The sequence below is a fragment of the Fringilla coelebs genome (assembly GCF_963513975.1).
Source record: "Fringilla coelebs genome assembly, chromosome: 6".
Taxonomy (NCBI): Eukaryota; Metazoa; Chordata; class Aves; order Passeriformes; family Fringillidae; genus Fringilla; species Fringilla coelebs.
This window is the reverse complement of record NC_140034.1, coordinates 60,849,790-60,868,148: the sequence shown is the minus strand read 5'-3', so window position 1 is coordinate 60,868,148 and position 18,359 is coordinate 60,849,790. Positions and strand designations below refer to the sequence as shown.

The 18,359-nt window shown below is 39.0% G+C and overlaps 1 protein-coding gene across 1 annotated transcript in view; it reads left to right on the top strand.

Moving 5' to 3' along the window:
• SHANK2 (SH3 and multiple ankyrin repeat domains 2) overlaps window positions 1-18,359 on the top strand; it is a gene marked incomplete at both ends in the record, with an annotated part of 241,253 nt that overhangs the window by 22,930 nt on the left and 199,964 nt on the right. The window contains one exon of the mRNA XM_084208756.1: window positions 8,047-8,113. Within this exon, the coding sequence (XP_084064882.1) occupies window positions 8,047-8,113 (67 nt within the window). The remainder of the gene's footprint in view (window positions 1-8,046; window positions 8,114-18,359) is intronic.

Here is an 18,359-nt window from a genome sequence, read left to right as displayed (position 1 = left end):
GGAAGCCTGGGATTGCTAGGAGGGTTATGTAAGCGGCGCTGTCGTTTGGAAAAGCGGGAATACTTTGCCCTCAATATTGAGGCGAAGTGCTCGTGGTGAGCTTTTGTTTAAACAGTGCTGAAATGATCCAGGGAATGCTGAGGAGCCTCACAGAAATATTGGCCCTCTCCCCACAATTTATATTTTCAGATGCTAAAACTAGTTGTTGAGCAAATGTAAGGTGCCTATTTTAGGATGCTGCATGTCAATATCTGACTACAGATGGCTCCGTGATTCATAGTTGGAAGAAGGGAAATGTTAGACACTAAGATATTGTTGCTAAGAGATTTTAGTACACAGTATGCTAACATGTGCTGGCAAATTTGGGAACAGTAGCAGCAGAATGCTCTTGGAGGAAAAAAAAAATTCAGTGGTGAAGAAACTGTCTTCAAAGGACTATTTAAAGGATAGTAACATTATTGTGCTTTGTTGTATCGAGACCTGACGAAGATGAAATTGTCTTTCAAGCAGATAATAGACAGAAAACATCCAAAAGGTAAAGCTAATCCTGCTCTCCAATGAAATAGAAAGTGGATATTGGAAACAAAAAGAAAAAAAATTACTTTGGGGTTTGAATGAAGCGAGTGCCAAGATTAAAGGTGGTAGTTGCTGATATTTTGCCATCTACTGGACATCAGATCTATTAATATACACAATTAGTTCCTTTCAAAATGCATAATATTGAGCTTGTATTAAATGATATAATTAAAAATGTCAAGAGTTCTCTTCTGTCCAGGAAAGAAGCATGCAGGAAAATGCTGAATTTGGTTTTTTAACTTGTATTTCTTCATAACATTACTATAAAGTAATTTAGGAAAATTGTGAGCATTTTATTGTCCTGGTAGAGAATGTGGGATATTTCTGCAATTAATATAAACCTTTGCTGGCTATTATTTAAAGAAAATAAATTCAATGTTACTGCTTTTCTTTATTCTATCTTACCTTATGTCAGTGAGTTTTGCCCAAATTTGAAAATGTTACACCTAAAAGGGAACTTCAAATGGATAAAATGAATTTTAACGTATAAAATAAAACCTTTAAGTTCTGATCTATTCTCAACAGAAGCATTATTGTTTTATTAAATGTACAAAATACTGCACCATAAACTTCCTAAATTAGTGATTTGCTTCTGATTAATTTCTAAATAGATGCATTACATCTCAGCTTCAGAATTGATTTTTTTTTATTAAATGTGTGTCTCTATAAGGCAAGAATATGTATCTCCTCGAGGTCATGTTTTATGTCATTCATATTCTATGTATTCAGCAACACTGTTAGATAAAGACAGGGAATTAGTGATATTAATAGAATATTAATCAAGCGTTTGGTTTTATTTTTTAATGAGGTGAACCAAGAAGCTTCTGCTACTTTTATTTTGCTGTGTTGTAGCCTCAAAGTCAAAAATCAACTGCAATCCATGGAACTACAAAATGTGGGGTGAAACTTTGCCCTTTGATTTTTGCAAAGTGAAATAAGGAATTCATGATTGTCCAGCAGTTCTGCGTTAGGTTATAATGGCTGTGGCAAATGTGTAGGATTTTCCAGCTGGTTCCGAGAAAGACCCATTTGGAATTCTTAACACTCTGATGGAAAACACTGAGGTCTGCATTGTGGTTTAAGCTCAGAACAATGTTTTCCACACTTTGACGTTTTGCTGAGGCATTACAAGAGAATGCCTTTCCTAAGGACTCAGAGTTCCAGGTACTTGTGGTGCTCTTTGAATCAATAAACATCTCTTCAAGTGCAGGCTCCTGGAATTGCATAAGGAACCAACAGTGGGTGATCGATACATTTCCATCCCACACCTATGGGAAAGAAATTTGGAACACAGATTGCTTCCTGCTTTTCCAAACTGAACTCCATCTGTCCCGCTGAGAGAGTTATAAAATCCACACGCTACATGAGACCAGCTAATGCAGATCCAATTAGGATGGGATTTGTTTGAGTCTGCTGGGTGCTTTTGTGTCACCATTTATCAGGGATGGAGCCTCCTGGTGCCGTGTCCTACACAGGCACGCATGGGAACAGGGTCTTGGCACTTAACAACCTAAATTTAACTTCCCGATGTCCTTTAGGATGACTGCTGTGGGCTTGATGGTTTGCTGGGACTAAATTCAAAGTGGCTTTAGACTCCAAGTACCTCTTGGCTTTATTCGGGAGAGCTTTTCTTTCCAGAGGACACGGTAGAAAATAAATATGTTTAAGTTTAGCTATGTTACCTTTCCATTGCCCCACAGTAAACACCATTGGATTTTTGTATCACATTAAAGAGGTGTCAATCTCCAAACGCTGTGGTTATTGGAATGTAGTTATATATTTTTAATACTAAGCAAACACATCCTGATTATATGTGGAAGATCATTTCTGAAAATCTTTTAATTAAGGAAGTGATTCCAAAGCTTCCTTCTAAATTCTCTTGTGTTAATTTCTCATGTGCCTCTGCTGGTAGTCAATCCTGTTGTGTGATGGCTGTGACTGCTTGAGTGGTGTTTTTTCATTTTTAAAATAATATAATCCTTGCTGGAATGAGAAATCATTTGCAGCTTTGTGAGCCCAGGGTTGAAGTGGAAGGCAGTTTCTGGAGTCTGATAGTTACATTCTTACTCACAGGCTTGTGTGACCCCTTTCTTGTGGTTCCCACTGAAGACAGGAACCTGTAAGGAAGATTTACCTCATTGTCCTGTCTGTCCACCTGCATTTGCACTGATGTAATTCACTTTTTTTTCTGGGCTGGAGTTACGTCCTTTAATGTACAGCACCACAGCACCATGCCTGAGCTTACTGCCAATCCAAGCTTTCTGGAAAAGCCATGATTCAATAAACACTGCTGGCTGGCAGAGACAAGAGAAAGGTGAAACATCAGCCCTGAAGGAAAGAATAATGAAATGCACTTTCCTCAGGAAAGGGAAATTGTCTGGATGAGAAGAGCAGGGGGACAAAAAGCAGGTGGCGAGTGGTGATGTTTTATGTGCTCACTGTGAATGGCAGCTACAACCCTACAGCTCCCTCTGCTCCCTCCAGAAGCTCTGCATTTCAGAGCTTTGGGTCTCTCAAATGTAAGCATGTGCAGCAAAAATGCAGAAGCCTGCACTGAGTGCAACATAAATGGCCTAAGAGGATCTCTTCAGTCTCATACAGAAAGTTTGTCAAAGTTCATTGTCGTGATTTGAGAGGGGGCAGCTTCAGTTTGTCTTTTTTCTGTTGTTTGTCCTTGGATGTTCCCAAGAGTGGTAATGTAATTTAGCTGTGGTGTTTGCCTTTCAGGGGCTAAAATCGTATTTGTTAACAGGCTACAAAATCATGCTCTAATTTAATATGATCTCTATCTGTGATACATTTCAAGAGCAGGAAAATACCAATTGTGAAGGGTTAGTGCCAGGTAAAGTGTAAATAAAACTTCTGATTTCCCAAAAGGAACAAAGAACTGCATTAATCCCCATAAAAATGTAAATACTTGAATGTATGTAAATTGATATCTTTAGAACTGCATTTATGTAGCTAAACAGAGAGATGGTGGTGAGTCAGTGCTACTTCTGTCTGAACAGAGTCTGAAAACACTGTGAAACTCTGTCACACTGAAACCTGTAATGGGACATCTGGCCAGTTTCACTGTTTACACAAAGTACTTTTATTTGCCACGATTTAAACTAAGTTTCTGTGAGGAACATGATTCAGAAAAAAGCAGTACCTGATGCCTCAAATATTTAATTTCTGAATTTACTCCTGAAAGGCAACTTAAACAGTGCCTTTATCCAGAGGGATTGTTTCTGACTGTGAATATCAGAAAGCCAGGGGTGAGAATGATCTGTCAGGAGCAAGAGCCCACTTGTAAAGGTGCCAGTGTTGAGGGTGTTGCTCTTTGCCCAGTGCTGGAGTAGGAGTGCTGGGATGCTCCCACCTCCTGCCTGCTCCTTCTCAGTCCCTGCCTTGCAGCTGCTTCCTTCATTCAGGTTTCCACTCGGCTGAGCTGTCCCTTGGTTACCACCCGTTGCAACTGGCCAAGTGTCGATTAAACTCCTTCCCTTCCTCCCTTGGCTTGGCAGGAGAGCATCTGGCACTGCCTGCCATGGCAAACAGCGAGGCCCTGGAACCTTGCATCACTTGAAAGAAACATCTGTCTGTGAGACAGCAAGTGAGACACCAGGGTGTCTGTGACAGCTCTGCTTCTCCCCAGGCACAGGAAATGTCTCTGTAAACACAACCTTTCTGGTCAAGCTCCCTGTTAGACACACTGAGTGACAGCCAGCTCCAGGCTCTGCCCCAGTGAGTTGTTCACCCCATAGCTTTGTGCTTCAGGGTGTCCCAGCTGGGACCTGTTTTGGGCACTCTGTTAAGTTTTGTCATGCTGGAAACAGATCATTGTGGGAATAGGAGGAGGTACCACTGTCCAGCAGCATGGTTTTATCCTGTCTTTATTTTATATCAGTTGCCTCCTACCAAGATCTATCTTCCTGCTTAGCTTTACTCTCTGCTTGCTTCCCTGCGGCAGACTTACCCAGGCCAGACATGTGTTATCAAAAGTAATTTGGTAATAATTAGGTACCCATGTTAACAACCTTAGTGGGGTCAATTAAGCTTGGGAGGGAGCTGGTAAGTGATTCACTTTGGTTACTGTCATTCATATAATATTGCCTCTAATGTGATTTTAAAAACCCCAACAAGATAATTTCTGCTTTCTGTACAGTAGAATGTGGCAGGGCTCCCAACCAAATGTCTGCAGCAGACAAAAAATCCTGGTTTGGGTTTAAAAGTGCTGAATTACTGAGTCAGGCTTTTCTGCTGGGCTTTGATTGACACCATGCTGGGACCCTGCAGGTGAACTCTTTCTGATTCTGGATGCAAAGTAAAGACACCCTTTAAAATCATGCCAAAGCACAAAACCGGTTTTAGTGCCAATTGTATGTGAGTGATGCTTTTATTTCGTACAAGATGCAGAACCAGGTTTTATCAGGTTTGCGGAGTAATGGGACTGAGGATACACAGACTTTTGATGTGAGATAAATGTCAAAAGGATGACATGAAAGGACATTTGCTGCAGGAATGTAAGAACCTGAATGATGGCAAGACTGCTGCATATGCAGTTTTAGAAATGCTGCAATTTTTGAAGCTTCAGCATAACAGTTGGTAGATAGCCTCTAGTTGTAAAGTGCTACCTCCAGCCTTTCATGGTGATATTTCATGTCTGTAAACACACACGTGATGCATTTTGATGACTGGAATCCAGTTCCCACTGGAATTGGAAGAAAACTTTTGCTGCAGTTTTGCTGGCTGTGCTGCTTTTTTACTGCCAAGAAGAGATGTCTTGTGATCAAAAGAAAACTCAAACAAATCCTTCTTTCCTGCCGTAACCTCTTTATTTTAAATCTAGCACTTGTCTGTGAAACATCCTGAAAAGCAAACTATGGCTATTTAAAACTATGTAAATTATGAAGCATGGAGAGAATCAAGCTCTAGTATTTTCTGACAAGGTGCTGAAAATTTTTTTCTAAAGTACAAAGAAATTTAGTACAAATATAGAACTTCAGTTGGTCTCTGATTTAGGTACTTGATCAAGGAGAGAATTTCTTCCACCTTCATTTGGTCCCAGCTCTGGATCTTGTGAAGACCATTCACTTGTCCTAATGTATTCACATTTATATTTTCATGTGAACTCACCATAATTTTGGTTTAAGACACATTTGTATGGAAAAAGGGCTTAGGTTGCCATGCTTTGGGGTTTGTAACTGTACAAGTTGAATGAGAATAATTTTGTGCCTTTTCAATTTTGCTCTGACTTCACTTTCTCCCACACATTTTACCCATCAAATTCAAGTGAAGTGCATTGATGTTATGCCAAGAAATATTTGTACTTTTTAACTTTTCCTTGCTTTCCTTAGATCTTAACATATCTTTCCTTCATTTTGCTGTAAGGATTTTACATACTGTTTTTAGCGCATCAAAGTGAATTAAATTGAGAAAAATGGTTCCTTGAGCTTGCTGAATCTACTGCTCAGTTCAGAAGCAAATACGGAAACAATTCCCTGTCAAGCTGTCTCTTAGTTATCTGGAAATATCTTTCTTTTTTTTTTTTTTTTCCCAAGTAATAAAATGTGTTTATCACTTGAAGAGCATGTTTATACTTGAGGTTTAAAATCTGCTCAGTATCAAAAATTCTTTCATTTGAGTACCATGGCTGCTGTCTAGCAAGCTGCTTGTCACTGCTGAATTCTACCCCTTGGTGGAATTTTACTGCTAATTAGGGGTAACATCAGAGAGAAGTATTACCACTTGCTTACAATGCAGAGAAAACCTCAGAGCTGTGCACAAATGTTGATGTTATGAACCTGGAGCTGGCCAGGCTGCAGGATTAGAAGTTAAAGAGAGAAGCTTGGTACAGCTCTGCTGTTGGTTTCCTAGTGCTGTTTGCCAGGGCGAATCATGAGCTGCACTTCAGGGCTGCACAGAGGAGTCTGGGGACCAGATTCTGATGTGTCATCCATACTGAGAAACTGTTTCTGTCTGGAGGGGCTTCTGGAATAATAGTTGGCTTTAGCAGTGTTTAAAATAGTAATTTTCAGATGGATGCTTTAGATGGTGTTGAGGTGTTAGTGCATTAACCTGCTTGTGTCCAACCTCCCTGATCACAGAATCCCAGAATGGTTTGGGTTGGGAAGGACCTTAAAGTCACCCAGATCCACTCCTTGCCATGGGCAGGGACACCTTCCACTATCCCAGGCCCCATCCAACCTGGCCTTGGACACTGCAAGGGGTGGGGCAACCACAGTTTGGGTGTAAAGTCTTCAATTTCAGGGATTTCTGTATTAGTTTATTTTGGTTACTGGTAAATAAAGTTGCCCATTCAATTTCCTAGGCTGAGTGCAGAAATAAGATCTTATGCTTGTTACATTCCAAGTAACTGCTGACATTAACTGTACTTTATACACTCCCTAAGACCGTCGCAGCATTTAAGTCTTCCTTTGCATCCTTCTTAATACATGGAGAGGCACAAACTGGCAAATAATTTTTCTTGGTCATCAGCTGAGAAATTTTCATGGCGTTTTTAATAATTTCTCATGCCTAACTCTCTCCTACAGCAAGATTTTTTTTTAATTTTTTTTAACCTGTACCCTGTAGATGCAGAAGTTTTTTTGAGAAAGGCCAGCCCAGCTTATGCCTTGCACATACATCAGGAAATCTGCAGTGCCACTAGAGAACAGGATCTGTCAGAGCTGCAAAATGGGGCCAGAAAAGACAATTCCTTGATATTCAGGGCAAAAAGAGGAGAAGAAGAAAAAGGGAGAAGTCAGCAATGGTGAAATTGAAATGCTTCCCTCACACCCACTGGAGATGTTTTTTCTTTTTAAGTGTATTGAAATGAGAATTCAGATCTGTGTTCAACAATCGGGAAATAAATGGAAAAGAAAATTGTTAATTTAGAGCTCAATGTATTTAGACATTTTAAACTCTATACATATGCATAAACTTCGCCAGTCTCTCTTTCAGTGTGATTTTTGGTGCCTTAGTGGAACCTCAATATTGGTAGCTCTTGGTCCTGGTCTCTCTTGTGTACTTTGCATTTCAGCTCCTGGTTTTTTTGCTCAGGTAAGGAGTGAGGCAGGAGCAATTAAAGGGAGATAATATCTTCAGTGTGTCTCTCCTGCAGCATTCCCCACACATCAGTACAGCTCCCAGAGCTATGGGGATGCTGTGCTTAATGTTCACTGCTGCCTTGGACTGCCACCATGTGAAGAGCAGCAGCTCTTCCAGCAGCCTCCTGAGACTGCCACCATCCCAGCATTCCTGGGAAATGGGCAGCTGGGGGACTGGCAGTGCTCTTACAAACAGATTAAGATCTCATTTCTTGCTGTTTCAGTGTTGTAGATATGTATTGCAGAATGAAAGTAATAGAATTGCTCCAGTTAGTGAAATGAGAATATCTTTGCCTGATATTTGTCAGTGATGTGACATGCTTTCCTTCTTGGCAAGTGATGACAACATATTAATTGTGCCTGTTTTACAACCCTTTAGGTGGCTATAATAGCGGGAAATTTTGAGCTTGCTGAATACATCAAGAATCACAGGGAAGCTGATATTGGTAAGCAAAATATTTACAGACTCTGAAAATAAGTTGTGCTTGTTTGTGCCAGGATTTTTCAAAGATGTTAAAACTGATTCTATGTGAGATATAACCACAGGGTTGCTGACATTTCAGGGAGGTTTGAAAAGTAACTCTTGTAAAAAAATGCAGATGGGTAAAAAGCTGAAATGTTTTCAAAAATATACTCTGAAGAGGAAAATGTGGTAAGCAGTAGGTGTTTTCGAAGTATAAATCAGTCAGTTTGTAATAAACTAAATACACATCCACTTCCCTGGAAGAGCCAGATTGGCTCTTGCAGGTTGTTTTGGGCTCGCCTAAAGCAGCTCCCAAATAGGAATAATTGATCAAAAGATGAAAATGGAGAAAGATGCTTCTCTATAATTAAATTAATATATGGTAGAAGCCAACTCCCCATATCCATGAAAGCAATCCCTCTCACTGAGTTTGGTGGGATTAAGGGCCCCTGACAAAAAAATTGGATGCTCTTTCGATATCTTTTTATGCAGAGGGATTTGCCATTAAAATAAAAGCCAGTTTGATACAAGTGATGCCTAATACAGTTTAACAAAATGGGTTAAAATGCTTTAATTCAAGTTAATTAAAGTTCCAGAGAAATATCCTGAAGTTGAACAAAAAAAGATATTTCTTTTGCAGCAGGAGGCTCTATGTACTTGCCTGCACTGATTTAACTCAGCGAGGCAAATCTCTGACTTGAGTATTTCATTTATATGGGAAATTAGGCCAGCTCACATGAAACATAAAACTAAGCATGTAGATTAAGGACTACTTTCCCTTTCCATTCCCTGTTGCATATGATCTGCAGGGATATGGTTGAAGGTTCTGTGTTAATGTAAGTTTCTGTAGCACTTTCAGCTCTTGCAGTGTGCACTGAGAAAACTGAAGGCAAAATGCACCAAAGTCATAGCTTCTGCATAAAGGTTCAGAGACAGTCTGGAAGGGTTTTTTTTTTTTGGGATAATGGGATAGCTCCTTTCCACGTAAGAATTCTTCATCAATCTATATTTATTAATAATCTGTAAAGCATGAATTAAAAATGAACATGTTTTTCTTATTAGGTTGACCATCATATTATTATTTATATTTACACATGGGTATTTTTTTTTCTTTGCTGACTTGTAGGATTTGGTGACTTCTAGAAAAATTCTTAGAAAATACTTTCTATGGGAAGATTCTCCAAATTTTTCTGATGCCTCCATCTTTGCCACTGAAAAATAGAAATATTGGTACTTCCATTACTCACTTGCCATTTTTGCAAGATGGTGCCTTGAGCATGACTGTTTAAATTGAGAGATTTGTCTTAAAGAGTAAACATTACATTATGTTGTTTCCTCCCACCTAATTTAACTGAGCTGGACATTTGTCCTTTAATTTTTATTACTTAAGAAAAATGAAGTTGTTGAAATGTCCATTTTTTGAGTGTCTCCCGGTGGAGAAAAAAAAAAGAGTAAATCAAAGAACCAAATCCTGAGCAGAAAACCTGAGAGCTGCTGTGATGATAAATGTGCAGAGTGATGTCAGCATTTCAGCTTCAGCAAGTTGGTTTTTGCTTCTTGTGCTTGTCTGGTTACCCACTATGTTCCTATAATTTTGGATGTATTCCAAAATTTATCACTTGAGTAATGCACCTCCTTAGAGGCAGCAGAGGAGGAAGGAATAGTGAAGAGCTTGGGAAGTATCCTCAGGAAGATGAGGACTATTCATACTATCAAGAAACTTTTAATCACTCATCTCAGAATGTGTATTTTTGGTTGGATTCTGAATTTTGATACCAAACCAGTTCATTAAAACTTATTATTTTAGGTTCATTTAATAATCCCAATCTCTTTGCACTTTGTAATTATTTTAGACTCTGTTTTAGAAATAGAAAATTCTGATTTACATCAGAGCCACTAAATCTTTGTCCTACAGATCAAATCCCACCAAGATTGTTCTTCCTCCTTCTAATTTAATAGTAAAGCACTTTCACATCAGATAGATGTGAAAATTAGGTGTATATAAAATTAGCTTTTTGCAATAATCATAAGACTTCCAGCTGTTCTTGAAAAAGAAGAAAATTATAAACAATATTTTAGAGCCAAAAAAGGTGAGAATAATGTCCCATGGAGTAATGTGAATAAACCCATAAAGAAAAAGCCTTGCAAGGGATTCCTGTAGCTTTAGTCCAAAAAACCTCCCCTGGCTGATTCTACCAGGAAAGTTCTTACTCTGGGCTGGGATGAGGCTGTTTTGTAAGACTGAATCAAACTGAAAAGATAAAGGAATCCAAGGACAGAAAAAAAGAGATGCCCATAAAGGATTAATAACAAGATCCAGATTTCATTGTATTTATCTTTTATGAGGGAATCCCTTTTGTTTTCATGGCAGATGTTTGAAAGGTGAATGGAAATTGCCATATCATTTAAAAAGTAATCCTATTTGAAACAAATTACAATAGTATTTTTCATAAAGCAAGAAACCCCATTACCATAAGGTACTTAGAAACTCATTTTACAAGCAGTATGAAATTCTTAGTGTGGCTTCTCAGATTATTTCAATTCATCATGTCCCCAAATTAGTTTTGGTTTCTTTTAAGAATAATAACAGCACCAGAGTAGCTTATTTTAATTATCGGTTATTTTGGAAATTTTTGGGACCCAGATGTGTATCCCAGCTCAGTGACTACTGTTGCATCTTCTTTTCTGCTTTGAGGAAGACCTTACACATATCCCTGATGTACAGCACTTGCACACCATTAAAAATATTTAATAATAATAATAATAGCAAGAGTGTCCCTTTAAAACTTCTTTTTTCTTTTAACTAACCATAGCACATTTATAATTTATTTAACTTTATGCATTTATTTGTTGCAAACTAAGAGAAAGTAATGGATTAAAAGATGTGATGAATAGAAAAGTTAATCCCTGATTGTTTTCATCCAGCCTGCAGCTGTCTGTGAGTAAATGAGCACAGCAGATTTAGGAAGCATTTGCTGTACAGAATTTACTATGGCTTCTATAGGATGGAGGTACAAAACCCAATCATATATGTAAGAATTTTGAAGCTTTCATTACATACAGATATGCAGATATTAAGTATGTTGCAAGCTGATAATCCTTTGACTTGGATAACCTATTTTTAAATCTCTCTTTTGCCTTGGTTCTTTGTGATGGGATGAATTTTCAGACGGAGTAAATGACATGGGTTGTTCTTCTTCAAGTGAACAAGGTTTGTTTTCTATGATGCATCTTGTCCTTCAGCAGCTCTGGAGCCAGGACTGATAGGATTCTTTTGTCTGGTTTTTTGTTTGCTTTAGGAAAATGAAGCACATTGAGCTGATGTGTGAGTTTTTGGTAGTTGATTAGCAGACTAACTAATACTTGGATACTGTTGCTAGGCTTCAAGTCAGAGTTCCTGTATTCCTCTATAATTATGCAGAGAGATGTGTGTGTGTGATGGTTTGTCTGTGCTTTCACATGGGTGTTTTTATTTTGATAATTTTGAAAATCTGCTAATACAGTCTGTAGACACATTCCACATAGAGAAATTGCTTTGAAATTAAACATTTTTCGAGTACGAGTAAAAAAGTGGGTTTTTAAACTGGCATTGTGACTGTAAACATAAGGAATGTGTATTTTTTTTTGTGTGAAATAATTAGAGCAGGTATTTCAGAACACGAGGATATTAGCTGGTTTGTGGCAGAATTGCTTTTCTAACTAATTTTCTTTAATTAGATGAGAGTGATTGAGGTCAGCAATCTTGATTTTTCAGCTGCAAGTGTTGCTATTAAATGTTGGCCAGCCTAAGGAATATTCTGTTTGTTTACTTATTTATTTGGGTTTGGGGAATGGTTCAGTAATTTTGATTTTCATCAATCAAATGCATGCAGAATACTCCTCAAGCTGAGGGAAATCAGATTGAGACAGATAACATAAGAAGGAAGAAAAGGCAGCAAAGCAAAAAGAAAATCTACAAAACTGTTGGCAGCGTGCAGTGACTTGTTCTATTTTTATCACTTGTTATTTAATAGAAGCAAAAGGGACAGAAACATCTATTGTAGCCCTGTGCAGTTGTCGTTTTGGAGTGAGTAGCATTACCTGTTTCAAATGTTAGTGAGCATTTAACGTGCTGTGTAATCTGGATGGCAAAACCACTGAGGTGTGACTTTCCCACATTTTAAATGCATGTTGTGTGATAGAATATCACAATCCTGTGTTCCTTTTGCAATTTCTTTCAAATATCTGTGCTAAATGAATAATTATTTCTGTGTTCGTAGAAAAACACCCCTTTGCATTAATAATGTTTAGGCTGGGTTACAAGCAATCAAATATTAGTTGGTATGAAATAAATCTGTTGCTATTATTACTCTGTTTTCCTCTGAATGGTTGCAAGAAATAGAATTTCCTGTACTCAGTCTTGCTATGTGGCAGCAAACAAATTGGAAAACAGGGAATTGTGTGTTAACGTAATTACATACTGAAATGTAGGGCAGAGCTTGAAAAACTTACCATGCTTTTCCTTTTCCCTTTGATCACAAGTTGGTTATTTCTGTGCCTGCATTGGTGCAAAACTGTACAGTAATTTGCTTTATTTCAAAGTTTAAACTTCATTTTCAGAAGCTGGTTGCTCTTGGTCTTTGAACTTGGGTGTATTCTGTGTGTATAACAAGGACTGCAGGCTGAGGTGTGCAAGTTCTGTGGTGTGGCCATTTCTGAGGCTTACTTGAAATTCTGAGCAGGAAGGCGAGGAGAGAGCTGGTGCCCTGTGTAAGTGCTGCTTTAAGTACAGATGATTGCAGAATGCTCTGGCCTTCTTTTGGAGACCAGCCTGCAGCATGTCCTTGCCACCTGCCAGGTAGGCAATGACTGCCACAGCTACTCCTCCTAGGCTTCATTTTACAGACTGAAACAGAAGAGCCTGGCACTTGAGCCAAAAATAACCCACTGGAGGGATCCCAGGCTGCTTCCAGTGCCCTTGAGCTAGTTTTGGTCTCAGGCAGAACTCTGGGCTGAGCAGTGGCTGCAGGTCACACTGGCACATCCCCTGCAGGTGCTTGGGAGGGTGGCAGGGGAAAGGAAGAGGAGGGGATTGCTCTGTATTTGAACCTTGCCCCAATCTTTACGCCCAGATCCAAACAGCTGGAAGCATTTCCAGGACCTGTAGCTCCTGTCTCCCCCCAATCTGGCTTCCAGCCAGCTGCCAGTCCAATGGCTGCTTCTCAGCAGAAATGTCTCTCGCCTTCTCTGCACTTTCCAGGCTGGGATTATTGTATCCAGCAGTTGAAATGTGCTGCTTTCCGCAGCATTCCTGTAATCAGTGCTGTTTCCTCAGAGTCGGGTCAGAAACCTTTCCCAAGCCCTTCAAGGGTTTTGGCTGCTCTAAGACACCATCCTTTCATTAGTAGTGGCGGTTTTCCTTTTTGTGATTTTTTTAAAAAATAGTCTTCACTGTCTTGACCCCCCAAGGAAATGTACAGGGAAATAAAATCAGAAGCCATGTACAGAACTGGTGCAAGTCACAGAATTAAAAAAAAGAAATAAAGCCATAAAACAGAAGTAGAAAAAGTGATTTGAGGGTGCCAGTGACAGTGGCTCTGACAGTGATAAAAATGGAATGTACTTTTGTATATCAAAGAAGTTATCAAATGAATAATATTAATTTCTTGCTTTACCAAAACTAATTTAGTGGGTTGTGCTGTCGTCAAAATTCTGGTGGAGTCCATAAAAGGATAGTGCCATTGAGCTCACTTTGCAGCCAAGGGTCAAGTTGGGAGCGCACAGCAGTGCACGTATCCCAAAGCCCTCAAATGCTGAAATTCTGAACTAATATTTCAGCCAAACTGGAACTTCCAATCATGATTTTCAGTTAAACCCTGTGAGTGAAACACACAATGTTGTTCAGCCTGGCAAGTGGATTCTTCTGATCCCAGTAGCTCCCCTTGGAAGCACTGGAAATGGTCAGCAGATGACCCATCCCTCAGGAATCTGCTTTCTGAATCTGCCTGATCCTACACCAGGATGTCTTTGGGACACAAGGGAAGCTAGAATTAGTTAAGGAGTTGCATTTGTCTGAGGGTAGTAAAAAGAAAATAGTACTCTTGAGTTTTGTCTCTGACCTGAAGTTTGTTCAGTCACCTCTGTTTTAGTTTTATAGGTCATAGACAAAACAGGAAGAGGTTTATGTGATCATGCTGTCTGACCTTCTCATAGTGCAGATTACAGCTTTTATATTAACTAACTCCTGTTTGAACTGGATTAGAACCAGGAAAAACATTTTGCCTTGTTAAAGACCTGTGTTACTGTAAATGGGATTTGGAAAACTGTGTCCTGGTCTTGTGATCTGGTGGGGCTGGATCTTTTTGTTGTTCTGGAGTGTATCACCCCTTCTTTGAACAGACATCTGTTTTTTCTGAAATGACTCTGGGTGTTGCAGCTGGACCCTGGGTGTGGCTGAGACTCCTCAGCTTTGCTGTGTCAGTGCCACATTTTCTTTCCTGAGCAACTCAGAGCTGAAATATTGGAGAGGAAAAACTCTGAGGTTTAAATGAGATATAGGAAACCACCATGTTTATGGTGGGGTTTATTTCTACTGCAGTTTGCTCAGCATTATATGAGATACCCTTTGCCAACTTTTCTCAGGCTCTGCTAAAATCGATATCCCTAAATTTGCTGTAATTGCGCCTTTTTTAATAGGCTGTGCCTCTTTGGAAGTATGTGATCTGTGCATTTCAATCATGATATTATATCTATAGATATCTAGGTCTCTGTGTAACAAAACAGGAGGGTTTTGATGGCCACACCAATATTAGGATGTTAGGAAACCAACGGTTGCTGTCAATGCAGCTCTGAAATATCAGGCTGCACAGTAAAGCATGCTACAGAAGAAAACTGTTTGAAGAGCCTCCCAGAGAGTTCTGGTATTCCTCAAAAGTTAATGTGTTTTCTTTAAATCATTTTTCGACATGAGCCTCAAGAGCTCTCTAAGGTGGTGTCAAATGCCATGGAGGATTTCTAACAGCGGAGCCAGGTCAAAAATAGAGGTAGGACAAGTGGGGAAAGAGATGTGTGGAGGCTCCCAGGGCTCTCTATTCCTTCCATTTACAATGGTGAGAACACAGAAAGAAAGAGATGAAAGCACATGAAATAAATGCTAGTTAAAAAAAAAAAAAAAAAAAGGAAAATAGAGATTGTTGAAAATAGTCAGGAATGATTCGTGAAGAAAATTCCTATGCTTCCCAAAGTAAATGCCAAGATGAATTAAAAAAAACCTAGCAAACAGATCCCTAACCAAATACCCCAGAACCTGCCCCAAAAAACTGAAAAGCCCAAAAGAAAAAAGGGAAGGGAAGGGAAAATTAAACCTTATGAAACTCTGAGTGTAATGTAGGTCCTTATGCTGAGCACTTCATCACAAACCTCTTTATGCACCCAATAATTTCCTTTCTGTAATTAGGCTAAAAGTAGACCATGAAGTTAAGACTGTTGGCACAGGATTGAGTTTGTAGCTTGCGAGTATGTGGATTTTTATGTGCCACCATTGCTTTATGGAAAAGAATTAGGTTCAATATAACTCCCATTTTGGGAAGGCAGGAACATCCATGGAAAAATTGGATCTGGATGAGGAAAACCTTCCAAATATAGATGTAATTTTATTAATTTTCCAATTGTATGAAACAAATATTTGTATTTTAAAAAAAAACTTCCTATTAATATAAAACGAAATATTTGCATGATTTCAAGGCTACTATCTCACTTTTAGATTCAAATAAACTTGAAAAGGGTTAAGTTGGACTATTCAATTGCTAATATTGGACTATATAATTGCTAATCCCTGTTTGCATTTATTTACATTGACTCCCTTACTTGCAACTCCTCTTTCTATTATGCTGAATTTATGTTGACATAATTTTTAACAGCTCAACATACCAGTTTTTAGTCAAACTCCATTTTTTATAGAGATGAAGTTGATGTTATGTTTTCTGTTCAATATACAATGGTTTGACAATTTAAGAAGTGAAGCTTTGCTGAAGAAATTTGTTGTAATGCCTTATAAATACTCTGATTTTAATAACAAGTCATAACTTTGTGAGAATTGATCTGGTAATATTCAGCCTCTTTAAAAGGAAATAGTATCATCCCAGGAGCCTGTTTGTTGTCAAATTCTAGATGAGGCTTGATAAAGGGACAGGCTTTGGAGCGCAGGGCTTTGTAATGAGTGTAATATTTCACACTGTATTTCACACTGCTCACAATATTTCACACTGGTGCTGTCACTCCATTTATATCTCAATCTCCTGGGCTGGCTCTGAGTCTTTCCTGTGGAGTTCAGGGTTAGATGCAGCTTTTGCAGTCAAGGTCTTGTCACGCTGTAGAAGACATTTTCAGAGTAAACACTCTGAGTATTTAAATCAGGTCTGCTTAAGATCTTGGACAGAGATTCCAGGTAATCCAAACCTAATGATGCTACTTGAACCTTTTATGTCACTCCGTCTCCCTTTTAATGAGTTGGTGTTTGGAGGTTTTTGTTTCTCCTATTTTATTTCACTGCTGGATGCTTTGCATAACCTGGGATACCTTGTGGTGTCCAAGAAGGTTGTTCCCTTAGCAAATCTCCATTCTGCTTTGGTTTTTTTTTATTCTTCCATTCTATGCATCTTGATAATTTCAGATATTGAAGCCAAGAGCCTGTTTTTTCTTCCATTTTCTGGGTGCTGTTGCTGAAGTAATTGTTTAGAATTGTTCATAAAAGACAGAATTATGATGCCACCTTGATTCAGAAAAAGTTGCAAAGTAAATATCAACCAAGTGTCTCTAATGGAGTGAAATCCCTGCTGAATGAAAACAACAAAATCTTATTGAGTTGAAGATGTGCAGCATTAAGATTGTATTATCTGTGTGTATCTCTGGTTTCTGTTATATAATTCTGCTGACTCCAGAAGTCCAGATTTTGTTCTTCCTCCTTATGCGTTCTCTTACCAAAAGCCCTATTACTTGATAAACTTCCATTCTCTCTGCATAATCTTTCACATGATAGCATTTTCATCTTGGGAAACAGCCTCTTTACATCTCTTTGGAACATCTGAGGTAGCAAAATTTAACATAAACTCTGTGATGCGTTTTCAGTTTTAAATGTGCCTCATCAAATCTATAATTCAACACAGATCGGTTATTTATCCTGAAGAATTTATTTGTTGCTCCTGAAAAAACCGCACAAGTGCAGGCTTGTTGGTTTGTCCTTTGAGTTGCTTTCCTTTCTTTTGGCTTCCCCCTCAGCCCTGAGCACTCCTAGGATTGCAGGCACCAGGGGGTTTTTGTAATTTGCCCTCAGAGATTATGAAAGGCTAAAATTAATGTTTTCGTGTGTGCTGCTTGTCCTCATCCTGCATTTCCCACCTATGGTCAGCCCCAATCCCTCTGCTTGTCCAGATGTCTGGGGTCACACCTTGCAAGAAACCAAAAGACAGCATTTTTGTGTTAGTTGAAATTTATCCTTCTTGTGAGGGCTAAGCTTTTTATTTTGGGTCAAAGCCTGGCTTATCTTGCCAGCTTCATTACCACTCTTGAGAATGCCAGGTGCTAAAGAGCTCTATTTTTGCTGTGCAGATCAAGTGTGTCTGGTTTCTTGTGGCCTATTTTTACATAATTCTTCATTCCATGGCTTGGAAAAGCTGTGAAGGGAACGAAGAGATTGTAAATAGCTAGAGAAAACTGCTATGATATTTTTACAGGAAAATAAAGGGAAAGATCTGTGAGATTGCATTTCTTAGAGGGCATGGAATTAAAATGAAAGTCAGGAAATGATGCATATAAAAACAAATAACTGGAATGGTACATTTTGTTAGCTATATTTCCGCAGTCAATTGACTATTTCCAGATAATTCCATAATAAATGCCTTTGAATAAAGGATTCTCAAGTACTAGTGGCTCAAAAATGTCCCCCTTATCCACAGGTGTTCCAGGGCAATTTTATTTAGCATTCAGTATTAAGCAGTTACCTGAAGAATGTGAGATGCTGAGGAGCCTGATCCCTCTTTTTCCCAGATGTATTCAATGGGGTTGTGCTTAAACCCTGCCAGGGGATCCCCTGTCTTAAAAATAAGCAGGAGGTAGGGGATCCCTGAGGGAGGAAAGGAGGTGCTCTGGTCCTTTGTGACCCACACAGGGACTCTGGCACTGACCTGGCTGCAGGGGCAAGCACTGCAGTCCTACTCTACGGCGCAGTTGATTTTCCTGGGCTGAAAACCCAA